The 15,187-nt window shown below is 44.2% G+C and overlaps 1 protein-coding gene across 3 annotated transcripts in view; it reads right to left on the reverse strand.

Annotated features, from left to right (window-relative positions):
- Frl (formin-like protein) overlaps window positions 1-13,021 on the reverse strand; it is a 123,599-nt gene extending 110,578 nt beyond the window's left edge. The window contains exon 1 of one of the 3 annotated variants that reach the window (XM_045767086.2): window positions 12,605-13,020. In XM_045767086.2, coding sequence (XP_045623042.1) covers window positions 12,605-12,763 — 159 coding nt within the window. In that variant the 5' untranslated portion in view covers window positions 12,764-13,020. Of the gene's footprint in view, window positions 1-12,604 lie in introns of all 3 variants that reach the window. The other 2 variants (XM_045767082.2, XM_045767085.2) reach the window with 2 other exon arrangements.
- Window positions 13,022-15,187: the final 2,166 nt, after the last annotated feature.

Genomic DNA, 15,187 nt, shown 5'->3' on the forward strand with positions numbered 1-15,187 from the left:
TAGCACCCTGAGGCTTTCCTAATCTGACGCCTGTCTAATCCTCGTTTCAAACAACAAAACTCCGACACGGAACCATATACTACGACTGAACTTTAACACATTTCGCTATGACCAGTTTCGGTAATTCCTCTGCTCGCAAATTTTCGATATAATCGAATATTTCATAATCGACTCTCTGGAATTTACCAATCGATTAAATAAAAACAATAACTGTGCAGCCAGTTCTCGCAAGCGTTCTCAACGTCAATAGAGCAGCACTCACTTGGAGCACGCCTGGATGGTGTACATCCAGTACACCTTGCCAGTACACTGGTCATAAAGATTTCTACCTTTGTTCTATCAATCAAAGTAAATCTCAAATTTTTCTTCCCAAAAATATAGAATAAAAACCAATCAACACTTAGCAATATAGTACAAAGCCTCAGTGAGTTTTAACAATGCCTTCTGGAAAAAGCAGTGCAGAGTAAGCGATGATGGCTCAGGAGCGCGAGAAATGAACAGGGAGTGGCAAGTTTCTTCCTGCAGCCCCAGCAAGACCAAGCTAATTACTGACAATAACAATAAACATTTCCTCGTGCTGAATCAAGAGGCAGCACAGCGAACAAAGGAGGCAAGAGAGCGAAATAATTATACATGGGAAGAGAGGAAGTGCGAGGCAACACTGATTACGGGATGCTGGGGTCTGGGATCATACCCGACTCCATCTTCCCAGCATAACTTCGCTCACCATCCTCACCTGGGATCACACCAAGGTGTTGCTCAAGCTAAATATGTGAAGCCTTCCTTGTCCAACTCGGGAGAGGCAAGCACACTCATCACATTCTCGTCTGCCTCACCAAGGATAAGTTACCAACACCCAAGTCAGTGGAATAAATTACATTTCTGTAAAGATGTAGCACCAGATGTTATCCTCCCACAGAACACTGAAAAGGCAGCTCATGTCTATCAACCCATTAATACTGCTCGAGTAGTGATCAATGTCACTAATGTTCAACTATCCACTCAGCCAATCCCTAACTATCAATCGAATACGGTCATCATCAACGCGACAAGGTTCCCTTTGTTCTTGTCTTGTCAGTCCCTGATCCTGGAATTTATGGTGGGCGAGCCTGCCAGTCTAGAAGTGACAGGTTGTGCTAACTACCGCTGGAATAATTCGCCAGGTTCTCTTCTTCAGTATTCCCATGCTAGATGGTGAATTCGCTTAGATTGAAGGAAAAAACACTGCAGAACTCTTATCCGACTAATGTTGCGTTTCCAGCGTTTGCCCAGAGGCAAAACTGTCCTCATATAATTCATGAGAACACAAGATAGCCCTCTAGAGGAAACTGCAGACAGCCTGTTGGCCCAAGCAAGGCAGCTTCTATTTACACTCGACCAAACTCACATATACTGTACAAGGCATAGTAATCAATTATGAATCAATTAACATGCCTGATATTCAAGTGTCTTGTAGGCTTAATACAAAAATGAAGGCAATATTGTATATTCACACCTTGTAATAGAAACGCTGAATAATTTATCTAGCCAAAACATGTTACAGATTCTATATAGAATTATAGATGTTAGGTGGGAGGGGCCTGGCCAACCACAAAGTACCTGACCCTCACCGCTGGGTAATATGAGCTGTTGCCAACGATTACACTGAGAGGCCGCCATAGGTTGCCAGAGGCCCGCCACAACTTTCTCTCCTTCCCTTCATCCGCTCTGCCCATCCCTTTTCCATATCTTGATCCCACATATTTTCCTCCTAAACCTCTTCTCGTAAAGTTCCTACCCTCCTGTTGCTCAGCGATCACTTGTTTTTCACAGTCCACTCTTGCAAGTCTTTCACTGCGCCGATAAAGCTTGTGCATAAATCATTTTCTTAGTGAAAACATTCAGTTTACCTTCAGAGAATAGTTCCATGTTATTGTAAATTACATATAAATCCGTAAATACGTTCCATTATCTTGACACTAACCTTGAAATTATCTTATATCCAGCACTTTCGCCTAGCTTTTTAAAATTAAAATTTGGCCCGAGAGGCGAGTTTATTGGGCAGCATCACTCATTTCGTGAGAACATACCGCCATAGCAGCATGTACAACACCCCAACAGGAAGCCTGGTTAAAAAGCACACTATATGCTTCACTCATGGCATCCTGCAATCCTAAATGGTTAGCCTGCATAAATTATTGCCGATTTTCTTGCTGCGCATATAAATATAATGTAAGAAATTGTTAGGGTACTTAATTACTTTTCTGAGAACGATCACCTAAACGATTCAGGTGTAGTCTGTCTAGAAGGAATACATTAGGGGTTATCCCTTTCCAAGAAGGAGCGTGCATGTGGGTGCAAGACGCAAGCTGTTCATAAAGTGTATATGGTGGAACAGTGCCCCGGCTGTCCCACACACACACAGACCTGGTGTTTACGTCATCGCCTAGCTAGCTCATCTCAAGGGGCGTTGTCCTTACTATCCAATGAGAACGTCGTCGTGCACACAAATGTGTTTCATTGGCTAATAAAAGTATTTAATTTCGAAAATTTTACGGCTATTGATTAACAGAAAGATAAAAAAAAACTAAAAAGTTGCAGTTGGATGACTGTCGCGTACTGAACGGTTCTTGCGTCCAGCCAATCAAAACGTTTCTAAGAGATCGAACGCGATGTGAGTGGCCAAAGAGGGCGCGCTTGGTGGGTGTTACCACAGTCTGAGTTGTCAAGTGTCACTAGAACTGTCACGGGCTATGATGATGACCCACTGTTTGCTTGACATCCGGGAAGTAAACTTACAGACGCACTTCCACCACACAATGAAGACATTCTGCGTTAAAATGTCATATTATAAGTTTAGACTTTGGAATTATGTGATATTGTAGGCCAGGGAGAGTCAATGATGAAATAATCAACCAGGAGAGAGCAGCGGGATCAGAGTCTGTGTGTGTAGAGAGTTGCAGATAGTAACCAGTTAATAAGTGTTCTGCAGAGGGCCAGAGACCCAAAGGGTATACCAGTAAAAGTTTTAATGGAGATTAATATGGCACACGACAAATGTTGGGTTCTGCACCGCGGTAACACTGGTACTCCCCCCCCCCCCCCGCCTTCCACTACCACCCCCTCCTTTCACCACCATTCCCCCCCCCCCTGGAAATCCTCTCCCGCCTCCCCGCCCCCATCGTCTTGTCCTACTCTTCAACGCTCTTCTCCTACCCCTCTCACCCCCGTCTCCCACCCCCTCACACTCATTGGGTAAGGCCGACTGTCCAGCCCCGGCTCTCCCATCCGGCCTTAGCGTATCCTGCCAAGCCCAGTCATACATACTACAGAGAGTCACATCCTTATCTCTGACCACTGAAGGTCAAACTAATTATGTTTACTACTCATTGGATAGGAAGGTTTAGGTTTATGTGTACTATCGCACAAACTCAAAATTAGAAATCAAATCTCAAATCTGCCCGAAACGCTTTGCGTAATAGTGGCTTTACTAGGTCTATCTATAAATCTATCAATTTTTGTAAAACCTCTTGTATGTATGTACCTTACCTGAATAAACATTTATTATATTTATTAGAGTGGGCAGTTTAATTTCAGTTGGAGAATTAGAGACAATACTTGCACAAAGAAATTATATTAACATGATGTAACAATGAAAAAATCAATAGGAGGCATGAGGAGGATTCGAACCTATGCTCCATCTTACACTGTGGCTAGATTCTAAAATGGCATTCAAGGAGCAAATTCAACATCTGAAGGAACAAAATTCGGATAGAGTATGATGAGAGCAATTGCAAAGCACGTCGGCTAGGAGCAGGATAAAGTGTTAAGAATTTACATAAATTTGTTCACTAGTCGATAGTACAGTGCGTGTGTTTACTCACTCTCCTAGCCAGTGGGCCAAGATTGAGGTTAGTCAAAACGATGCATTGAGAGTTGTAACGGGGGGACTCGGATGGACTAAAATACTATGCTGAAGACTGGGAAGCAAACTAACAGCAGTTGAAATAAGGGTAAAAGGTTTTGCTTCATGTATATTGACAATAATATTTACTACATCAATAAACAGTACACCAACAGATATGATCAATGAAGCACTAACACGAGACAGGAAAATCATCAATTGCAACAGATGGACTCATTGTGCAATAAACATCAATACCTTTGAGATCACACATAGTCACTGAGAAAGGTGTCGACGAAATACATGCAGATTTCGTAACGCAAGCACTGTGGGAATCGTTGCCAGCAGACGTTGTGCATACTACGTAAAATTCAAGAGTTAGAAAGAGATGAAAAATGTATATCTCACGAAGACTTAGAAAGGCTGCAGTTGGTCAGGGGAAATAGCTACAAGAATTCAATACCAATAACTGATGGGACAAGTGACAGACCAGCATGCTAGTAGCATGCAATAAAAGTAAACGTCCCAGCAGAAACGACTAAATAAAAAGGTCAACGTGTACGCTAAGCTAAACAGCAGCAGCCGTCAAAAACGGCAATCAAGATGAATTCGGAACACTGTACACTACCTAAACGAGACCAGTCAAAGAGTATACAGACCCAGCATGGAATCCCTACTTAATAAATTACCTCAAAAAAGTTATGAGAGTTAGCAAGAGGATGGACCTAGAACAATAAGGAGTCCAATATTAAGAAACGCTGAAGGAATTCGACTTAACGTCGCTTTAAAAGAGAAGACACGCGTATCGAATTTATGGGAGAATTGCCATGCCCCAAATAGAATGATAGGGAATGGATGGAAGTTAGACACATAGGTAATCCAAACACGAGGTAGTAATGCATCAGAGTAAGCAAGAAGACCAAAGCCTGAAAATGGGGAGTACAAAAGCTCGATAATGCAAACACAACCAACGAGCTAAAGCTCAACCCCATGGATCCTACAGGATACTATGGGGAATAGACTTATAAAACAAGGACAGACGACTACTTGGCTCAACAGTGATGGCATATGAGCAGAGACATAGGTGGAAATTATGTACAGTACTCTAATGAGCCACAGAGATATTATAAATAATTTTGTTCGAGTAGAAAATAGGCCTAAATGGAACTGTCCATCACGCAACTGAAAGTTTAGAAGGGACTTAATAACTGAAGCTCAATACCTGAAAGAACAGCTAGGTAAATACAGAGGACATTGACCCTCACTTAGAATAACATCAACAGTATAGACTGACAAAATTAGAAACATTTTAAAAGCTTTTAGGAACATTGACAAAGACAATTTCTGAGCACTGTAAACCAACTATGCTAGGTCAGAAATAAGTTATGCAAAGTGAAGTTAAACAGTCTAGAATATTTGCTACAAGTTTAGCCCCAAAACAACGTTGCAACATAAGATAAAAATACAATGGAAGAAACAGGGTCGAGACATGCAACATCCTCAGTAAAAGCATAAACAAAATACTGTTTATAATGAGTAGAAAGAAAGCATGGGCGCGGATGGAAGTTGGACACCACATGAACCACAGATGTAGGCTAAGGAAACATTTGTTCATAATAAACTCGTGAATAAGTGGGACGGATTATAAGAGGATGAAGCTTAGACTAACTCTAAGCAGTTTGCAAGGCTGATACTGTATAAGCAAAATGATCGTGTGGCATTGCAATAGTCGATATACGGTACACCTAAAACTGCAGGATCAGAGGCTGAAGTTGAGCCCTGCAACCATTGTTGGGCGAGTACAATGAAGATATGGAGCTCAATCACCGCAAATAAAGCAGGCATGAACACGCACATGACCTCGCGATATATCTGGTAGGGTAAGCTTGGGGTGTGTGGCACGGTGGCTCTGTTACGGCCAGGATGCAGACTATTAAGAAAGGCAGGCGGCTTCTACCTGGCATCCTGTATTCCCTCGTCTCATAACCAACCAACCAACCAACCCCACACAGGAATGGTCCAACAAATGGCTACTGAAGTTCAACCCAAGTAAATGTAAGGTAATGAAACTGCTGAGAATATTGGAGGCCAGACACAAGATACCGAATGGGGGATGAAGCTCATAAAAGATCACCACATACACGCACAAGGGGACACGGGTGGAAAGTAAGTACCCAAATGAGCCACACGCACATTAGAAAGAACTTGTTTAGTGTCAAGAGTAGTTAACAAATAGAATGTACTAGGCAGTGATGTAGCGGAAGCAGACTCTATACAGTTTCAAATGTAGATATAAGAGTCCAATAGGCTCTGGAATCTGTACACCAGTTGACTGACGGTTGAGAGGCGGAACCAAAGAGCCGAAGCTTAACCCCCGCAAACACAATTAAAAGGGTACACACCCACTCCCACTACACTCTTATCAACGTTATTAATTTATTACGTCAATCTTCCGGTAACTATAAGCCTCCACTTTTCGAAAGATAAAAATAAACTGAATAGCCTAATATAAATTACACTTCAATCTTTGCCCCATAAACCTGGCACTATATACCAAATTTTATTTGCGTTTCTTTAATAATTTTCTACTGGGAATGTCCTTCATATTAAAACCAGAAGGTACAAATCTGCAAGTGACGCAGTGTTACAAATACCGTACCTACAGAAAAATCAATAAGTGGTTGGGGGGATGATGCCAAGGAGTTTGGTGGAGTGTAAAGCTGTGTAGAGGAGACGAGAGGACGACAGATGGGGAGAAGTGGAGGGGACGGGGAAGAAAAGGGAGAGGGTGGGAAAGTGAAGGGAGAGGAGAAGCTATGGGGGAGGAGAAATATTTATCACAATAAATGAAGTATCATGCGGGCCGCTCCAAGCATCAGCCTGATGGACCAAGCTATTACAAGTTGACCCAGGTCTGGAGCCGGGCTTGGGAAATAGAACTCCCAAAACCCACTATGTATACGCTGAGGACGTCAAGATATATAGATATAGATATAGATATATATATATATAATGTTTACGTAATTTGAGGAATTTGAGGCACAATGGAAAGATTTGTTCTAAAAGAAAACAAAATTCGTACAACGAGCGACTCATGGTCACACATGACAACAGGAAGTGTGTGGTGTGCCAAGGGAGTCAAGCCAGCCCGTCCACACTTGAACAAGAATGTGCAATTTATGACCAAACTATTTAGAGAATTATATTTATAGATGTCCATTAGCTTACATAGCCTACCAGAATAGACAATCAAACTCATATTTAGCTGCACCAATTCTAACCTTTCACTAGGTTGACATTTGCATTGTCAAGAAGGGAGAAAGAGGGGGGGAGGAGAAAGAAGGAAGAGGAGGAGGGGAAAAAAAGGAGGAAGAGGAGGAGGGGAAAAAAAGGAGGAAGAGGATGAAAAGAGGAAGAGGAGGGCGCAGGAGGAATGGGGACAAGGATGGCTCAGGAGAATGGGGGGAGGGAAGAGGAGGGAGGAGGAAGGGGAGAGGGATGAGGAGGAAGGGGGACGGGAGGAGGAAGGGGAGAGGGATGAGGAGGAAGGGGGACGGGATGAGGAGGAAAGGGGGGGGAGGGAAGAGGAGGAAAGGGGGGGGAGGGAAGAGGAGGAAAGGGGGGGAGGGAAGAGGAGGAAAGGGGGGGGGAGGGAAGAGGAGGAAAGGGGGGGGAGGGAAGAGGAGGAAGGGGGGAGGGATGAGGAGGAAGGGGGGAGGGATGAGGACGAAGTGGGGAGGGATGAGGACGAAGGGGGAGGGATGAGGACGAAGGGGGGAGGGATGAGGGGCAAGGGATGAGGGGGAAGGGATGAGGAGGAAGGGGGGAAGGGATGAGGAGGAAGGGGGAAGGGATGAGGAGGTAGGGGGGAAGGAAGAGGAGGAAGGGGGAAGGGATGAGGGGAGGAAGGGGGAAGGGATGAGGGGGGAAAGGGGGAAGAAGAGGAGGAGGAAGAGGGGAGAAGAGAAGGGAGCTACATTTTTAATGAAAATATTACAAGCAAGTGTCAAAGCATAATTAATCTGAATCACAGAATGATGGTGTTCTGTGAAGACGACTTAGTCACCCATAATGAGCATTTCACCCGCTCTAATTAGACCGTACATGTACATCAAGCTTAAACGTTTCCTCTTCTTCGTAAATGGTGTTCTTCGTAAACACCATTAGGCAACATTTGAGGACCTCCTGCCATAAACGTTCCTCTCCCCCGTGACGCACACTATCAGTTTCCGGTTCATCACACAGGAAAAGACGTTGGATGTTACTATTTTACATTTAACGTTAATACACTCGCTGTTCAAGAGCATACCCATTAGTATACTCAACTAATGCTTCAAAGGTTAGGGTAAGGCCTACTAATTTTAAATGCAGTCTGAGTAAAGGCCCAATGATTACTTACTCTTAAAGTATACTTTGTTCTAAATTAAATTTCCATCTTTACTCAACGTTCCTTTCTACCGACATCCATCCAGTCTTTCCCAAAAGAAGTTTTTATTTATTAAAGTCCTGGGTCTACATGCATAGGTTCGCGTAATAACACAATTTCAGGTTTGTATATTTATTGGATATACTGCAGCTTGTACAAGGAAGGTCAAGTTTCAAAATATACACAATCACTTACTGCGAACAAATACAAGTTATAAAAACGGGAATACAACTGTAATAGGATATAGACGTCCCACCCTTGTCTCTCTTTAAATTCATTTTCCCTTTCTTTAATTCTTTGGATAATCCGATGATCTTCGGGAGTGCATCAACCTAGGACTATCTTGATACAAAACGCTGATGCAATATACACAGCTTTCGCGAAAGCTTTCGATATTGTGACCTTGGTGTAATAGCCTAAGGCTGTATATTTTTTATATCTTTCTTCAAAAGATCTGATGTAACACAAACAAGGAGCAACGGGCTCAAGTCCCAATGTAGGACAGAAAACAGGAGATGCTTTTTCACTTATAGGGTTGTGAACCCGTGGAACCGCCTGGGCTAGTTGTGCATTAGCTAGTTGCTAGTTGTCCTCGGCGAGGACATTTTTGGATGCAGGCGACGAGTCAAAATAACATGGCTAAAGTATGTTGACCAGACCACACACTAGTAGGTGAAGGGACGACGACGTTTCGGTCCGTCCTGAACCATTTTCAAGTGTGATTGTCTCAAGTCACAACTGATTTGAGAATGGTCCAGGACGGACCGAAACGTCGTCGCCCCTTCATCTTCTAGTGTGTGGTCTGGTCAACATTTTTGGATGACTGGTTGCAATAAATAGAAGATGCCTCATAGGTTAGGGACGTATTTCTTGTGTGCGTGCGTGTAGTAAACACGTGATGTGGGCTAAATGAAGAGGAAATCGAGGCAAGAATCTTTCATAATTTTATTAATTGATTTTGAAATTCTTTGGCGCCTACGCGTAGCCTAGAGTTGGACTTGATAAGCTACTCATTTGTGAGGAGGCCAACCCAATTAATCACTATTAGATTTTTTTCCTTAGAAATTCACACTAGCCCAGGCTAGCCTACACACGTGTACTTGACTATCAAACTTGCTGATGATTAAGTACACAAATAATGGTTAAGAACCTAGGCTAGAGTGAATTTATACAATTTATTAATTTCGCTGCAATGTATAGCCCAACTGAATTGTTAGTATGCATAGATATTCGACAAATCTGGCAAGCTCATCATGTAAACGACTACCATCACTTGCCTCATAAACCGGGGTGATGTCATTTCCGGTGCAGTGATTTCACTCGGACGCTAGTGCCTACTTGTCATCCCTTACACCTACACTTGTCCATTACCAGACTAGTGGGCACCGTTAAAAATCTAAATTAACAATTTAAATACTTGATAAACACCTGGAAATGATATCTGATCAACTTTGCTGTGATTCATTCCTCAGACTATGAGCTGCTGCATTTAACAGCCTGGTTGACACGCCCAACAACGTGAAGGCGTAGTCAGAAATCGGATCGCGATGACATTGATCCCCGGAACCAACTCCTGCTTGAAGGAGTTCTGAGAGTTCTATTCCCCAGGCCAGGCTTGACTTGTGAGAGCTTGGTCCACCAGGCTGTTGCTTGGAGCGGCCCGCAGGATCACATATCCACCACAGCCCGGTTGGTCCGGCACTTTTTTTATTTTTTTAGAAAACAATCTCTTTTACTCTTGAAGATGACCACGGTTGTTCCGCCAATATTTCTTATATTTGCTGGGAGGACGTTGAACAAATATTTTTTTATAACTCAAAGTAAGCAAAAGGCACGATAACCCTTTCCGAAATATTAGCATCTAATAACAATGGTATATGGCGTAAGAAGACGTATACAGTATGTTTATGCCTGCCGATTCAAAGAACCGGGTTAAAGCTTTACTGTGGAAGCCAAGTGTTCATTAATTAGGGTAAAAGTAATCAAAAAATGAAATATAGCAGGAATCTGATTTGTAATTTCCGGCTCCTAATTACAGAAACTTGACATGACTACACAATTTCCTAGCTAGCCTTAATATGATGTCACAGGTGAAAAACCCAGGCTCAAGCGGATATAGACTAATCTTGCCTTTTCGCAGGTCATGGGGCACTCAATAGCTATAGTACCCACCGGGGGCTGAACCATAACACCAGTACTGTCACACAACCCAACACTTAAGTCATCCCAGGAATTTATTATCCTAAGGCGAATCTTTGTCCACGTCAGCAACACAACCAATACGATAAGTCCAGACACAACAATTTCTCAGTACCATACTGCAACCTCAACGCCACACCGACTAATAATGCGCATCTAACGCCTAAAGTATCAACACCATATTTAATGCTCGCCTCGCATTACTAAAATACTACACCGATCACACCTTAGGCTTGCCTAACAGTACTATAAACACCCCTAACATTACCACATCGACAACTTTCATGGGATGGAGGCACGAACCCTGAGAAAAATGAAATGCAACTGGCTTAGTATAGTTCAAGATATTACAAAATTACACCCGTTCATTAGTCAAGTCATACACACTTGGCAAACTATACACACTATACACAAAAATCGAAGTTCTTGATAACAGTACAGGATGCAAGACAGTCAGTCGATCTCCTGATAAAATGAAACGAAGCGACATGTACAAGATCTAGGAATCCAAGACCACGCCAAAAGCAATGACATTGTTCAATCCTCACATTCCTCTTCAAAGTGAGAGAGATGGTTAGGCAATCATGGCTAGAAAATATACAGAGATCGTTTACTGCCCGCATAAAATCAGTAGCTGCGGGGTATTGTGTGGTATTGGGAATGACACGGTGTTATCGTGTGTGGTGTTAGAAACAATTCACTAGCACTGGCGAGTGCTGCGGGTGGCACTGGTGGTTTTATTGTGGGAGGCAGGAGTCTTGTAGACAAAACAGCAGCATTTGAAGGCGGGGGAACAGCAATCCAACCAAGTTACAAGTGCCTAGACTTATAATGTAAGTTATACCCCTCCCTAAAAGTCATTATTATTGGTTACCTAATGTGAAGGTACACTGTCTACATCTCCCACACCTACAGAAGTGTTGATCCTGCATCTCACCCCTCATGTCCTGCCAATATGTGACGTGTAGTGTTGATCCCCCCCCCCCCCCCAAAAAAAAAGTGCCTCCATGTGTCCCTCCCTCCTAAGGAGTGCCTACATGAGAGGAAAAGTACCCCTCCCATCCACCGTAAGGAATGCCTACTGTACATGTGAAGGGTGGTGTTGCTCTCTCACCCTCCTAAGGAATACTTAATGTGAGGGGCAAGTGTGCCCCTCCCACATCCTCCTAAAGTGCCTACATGTGAGGGGGAAGTGTCCCCCCCCCAAGGAGTGCCTACATGTGAGGGGAAGTGTGCCCCTCCCAAGGAGTGCCTACATGTGAGGGGAAGTGTGCCCCTCCCAAGGAGTGCCGACATGTGAGGGGGAAGTGTGCCCCTCCCAAGGAGTGCCTACATGTGAGGGGGAAGTGTGCCCCTCCCAAGGAGTGCCTACATGTGAGGGGGAAGTGTGCCCCTCCCAAGGAGTGCCTACATGTGAGGGGAAGTGTGCCCTCCCAAGGAGTGCCTACACGTGAGGGGAAGTGTGCCCCTCCCAAGGAGTGCCTATACGTGAGGGGAAGTGTGCCCCTCCCAAGGAGTGCCTATACGTGAGGGGAAGTGTGCCCCTCCCAAGGAGTGCCTATACGTGAGGGGAAGTGTAGGCACTCCTTGGGAGGGGCACACTTCCCCTCACATGTAGGCACTCCTTGGGAGGGGCACATGTGAGGAGGAGTGTGCCCCTCCCAAGGAGTGCCTACATGTGAGGAGGAGTGTGCCCCTCCCAAGGAGTGCCTACATGTGAGGGGAAGTGTGCCCCTCCCAAGGAGTGCCTACATGTGAGGGGAAGTGTGCCCCTCCCAAGGAGTGCCTACATGTGAGGGGAAGTGTGCCCCTACCAAGGAGTGCCTACATGTGAGGGGAAGTGTGCCCCTCCCAAGGAGTGCCTACATGTGAGGGGAAGTGTGCCCCTCCCAAGGAGTGCCTACATGTGAGGGGAAGTGTGCCCCTCCCACCCCCAGGAGCCAGATGGCAGCACAGACCCCTGCAGTCCTCCCGCCCCTCCCCCCGTCACCACCCACAACTGTTGCTGCTCCATCACGCCCCTCCCTCCCCTCCTCCAGCAGGCCTCCGCCAGTGCCCTCCCTCGTTAGCACTGCATCAAGAGAACTAAAACTCACCAGAACTTTAGTAAAGCGACGTTCTAGTTCCTCAGTGTCCGGCATGGGTAACTTGTCCTTTGTCAGCGTCGCCACTCCAACTGAACTGTGAACGCCATTATTTCTCGTCACGGGCTCCCCTCCCCTGTCCCCAATGCACTTGCTTTCTGCACCTCCCATTGTCGAAATCTATAACGTTACATTTACCAAAAGTCGACAGAAACACAACACACAAATTCCATATACGATAAAGGAGCCAGCGTCAACCACCGCGCACCATGGTTCAGTCTCGACTGGTGTGAGATGTTTGGGTTGGTGGCTCTCACAAGTGAGGAGGCCGCGCATGCGCTCTCCGCCCACCACTTGCTCTCCTACTTCAATCTTTATTTATTTAGCTTATACGCTGTATACTCAAGGGACTTATCAACACTTATTTTAAACCAGAGGAAAAATACACATCAAATTCAGTATCTTTGTATCATAACAGCTATGAAAAAACTATACGTTTAAAGTTATTTGTAAATATTAACATGTTCTTAGTGTAATATAATAATAATAATAGTAATAGTAATGACAGTAATTCAATACCGAAATAATTATCGAAGTTACTTTGATTTTAAACCAAATAGTGACCATTATTGATTATCAAAGGCATGTTGCTCTGACTGTCCGCTGCTCGTCCTCGTAAACATTAACTAAATACTTGTAAAATACTTTAAAACATTTTTCACCCTGTTAAATAAATAAAAACAATATACACATGAATCATTATCAACCAATCCTCATGCTATGTTCATTCAGCCCGTCCTTATCAACAAAAGCCAAATAAATGTTCATTCCATGCAGCCACCAAACCCCGTTTATGAACGAAAAACGTCTTACACAACTCACAACTAACGTTCGAACATTTCTCGAACAGTGCTTCGCTGACGACCTCTGTTCAAATCCAACCAGTTCTCGACTCAAGTCCCAACCCGTCCTCGACTCAAGTCCATTACATCCAGCAGCCCATCCTCTAAACAAAGACCCCAAAGTCCATTCCATGCACCTGCCAAGCCCCCTGTTTATGAATGAAAAACGGTTTTCACGTTACACTACTCACAGCTGATTTCGTTCGAACACTTCCGGAACAAGTGCTTACTAACGAATTTTGTTCGAACCACAACGCTGTAAATGCAGCCAGTCCTATATATCTATGCCTGGGGTTCTACTGCCCAAAATTATCTGCCCCTAATTACTTAACACAAATCAAACCGCTGTAAATGCTTCACCCACGTACTACAAATACAAATAATCGCCAATAGAACCTAAACTCCTAACCTAGCCATGCACAATATGCTAATATATTATAATATTAATTTATATTTCAGTAAATTCCCGTTTTGAATGAACAGCATGTAAAGATTTATGAATGGGTCTGTGCGGTCGACCGCTGGATGTAATGGACTTGAGTCGAGGACGGGTTGCCTCACACCAAGTCCATTCCATCCAGCGGTCGACCCAAAAGGGGCATTCATAAATTTTAGCGTGCTGTTCATTCAAAACAGGAATTTTATCAAATATAAGTTAATATTATTTTATATTACCATATTGTACATATTTAGGCAGGTGTTTAGGTTCTGTTAGCAATTATTTGTATTTGTAGTACGCGGGTGAAGCATTGACAGCGTTGTGGTTCCAACAAAATTCGTCCGTGAAGCACCTGTTCTGGAAGTGTTCGAACGTCATCAGTTGTGAGTCGTGTGTGTAAACCGTTTTTCATTCATAAACAGGGGGTTTGGCGGGTGCATGGAATGGACTTTGGGTCTTTGTTTGGAGGATGGGCTGACTCACAACTGATGACGTTCGAACACTTCCGGAACAAGTGCTTCGCTGACGAATTTTGTTCGAATCACAACGCTGTAAATGCAGCCAGTCCTATATATCTATGCCTGGGGTTCTACTGCCCAAAATTATCTACCCCTAATTACTCAAGACAAATCAGCAATTAGAACAATAACAAACTCAAGCCCCAGACAGCACTCGGTCCCTTACTTAAATCTTTGAATTTAAGGGGCCATCTTCCACTTTTTGCCTCCCCTATTTCCAGAGGCGACTGTTTCTATGGTCATTTTAGTAGCTGCTGCTATCTTTTGGCCCCTCGATCGGATTCTTCTTCACCAGAGGTGGTCCTGCAGGGTTGGGGGTCTAGCCTGCTGTTGGTTGGGATAGGCCTCCGTTAGAGTCTGATTCCCGGGCCCTGGCGCTTCCTTCAGCTGATGCCTCTGATGCTTTGACATCGCAACTGCTCAACACATCACGAAAAGGTAGCTCCGGGCGTTGCGGTGACCGTTTTGAAGTTTACCATTCTGACAGTGCCGTATAAGCTTACCAGATAATTTCTCAGTCTTCAGTGGAGTTGGTTCCCCCTCTGTTAGGTTCAGGGGCGTCGAGACATTCCTCCTTCCCTCAGCTCCACACGGTCATTGCGACATGATTGCATTCGGGTATGGATGAGTTAACCTCCTCTCGGTAGGTGTTAGGGCTCCCAATCCCCAGGAAGGACTCCGTGGTACATTCTTGTCCTCAGGACTGAACACCGTCATTCGCTGCTCGACCTTCAAT

Source organism: Procambarus clarkii, chromosome 89, assembly GCF_040958095.1.
Source record: "Procambarus clarkii isolate CNS0578487 chromosome 89, FALCON_Pclarkii_2.0, whole genome shotgun sequence".
Classification (NCBI taxonomy): domain Eukaryota; kingdom Metazoa; phylum Arthropoda; class Malacostraca; order Decapoda; family Cambaridae; genus Procambarus; species Procambarus clarkii.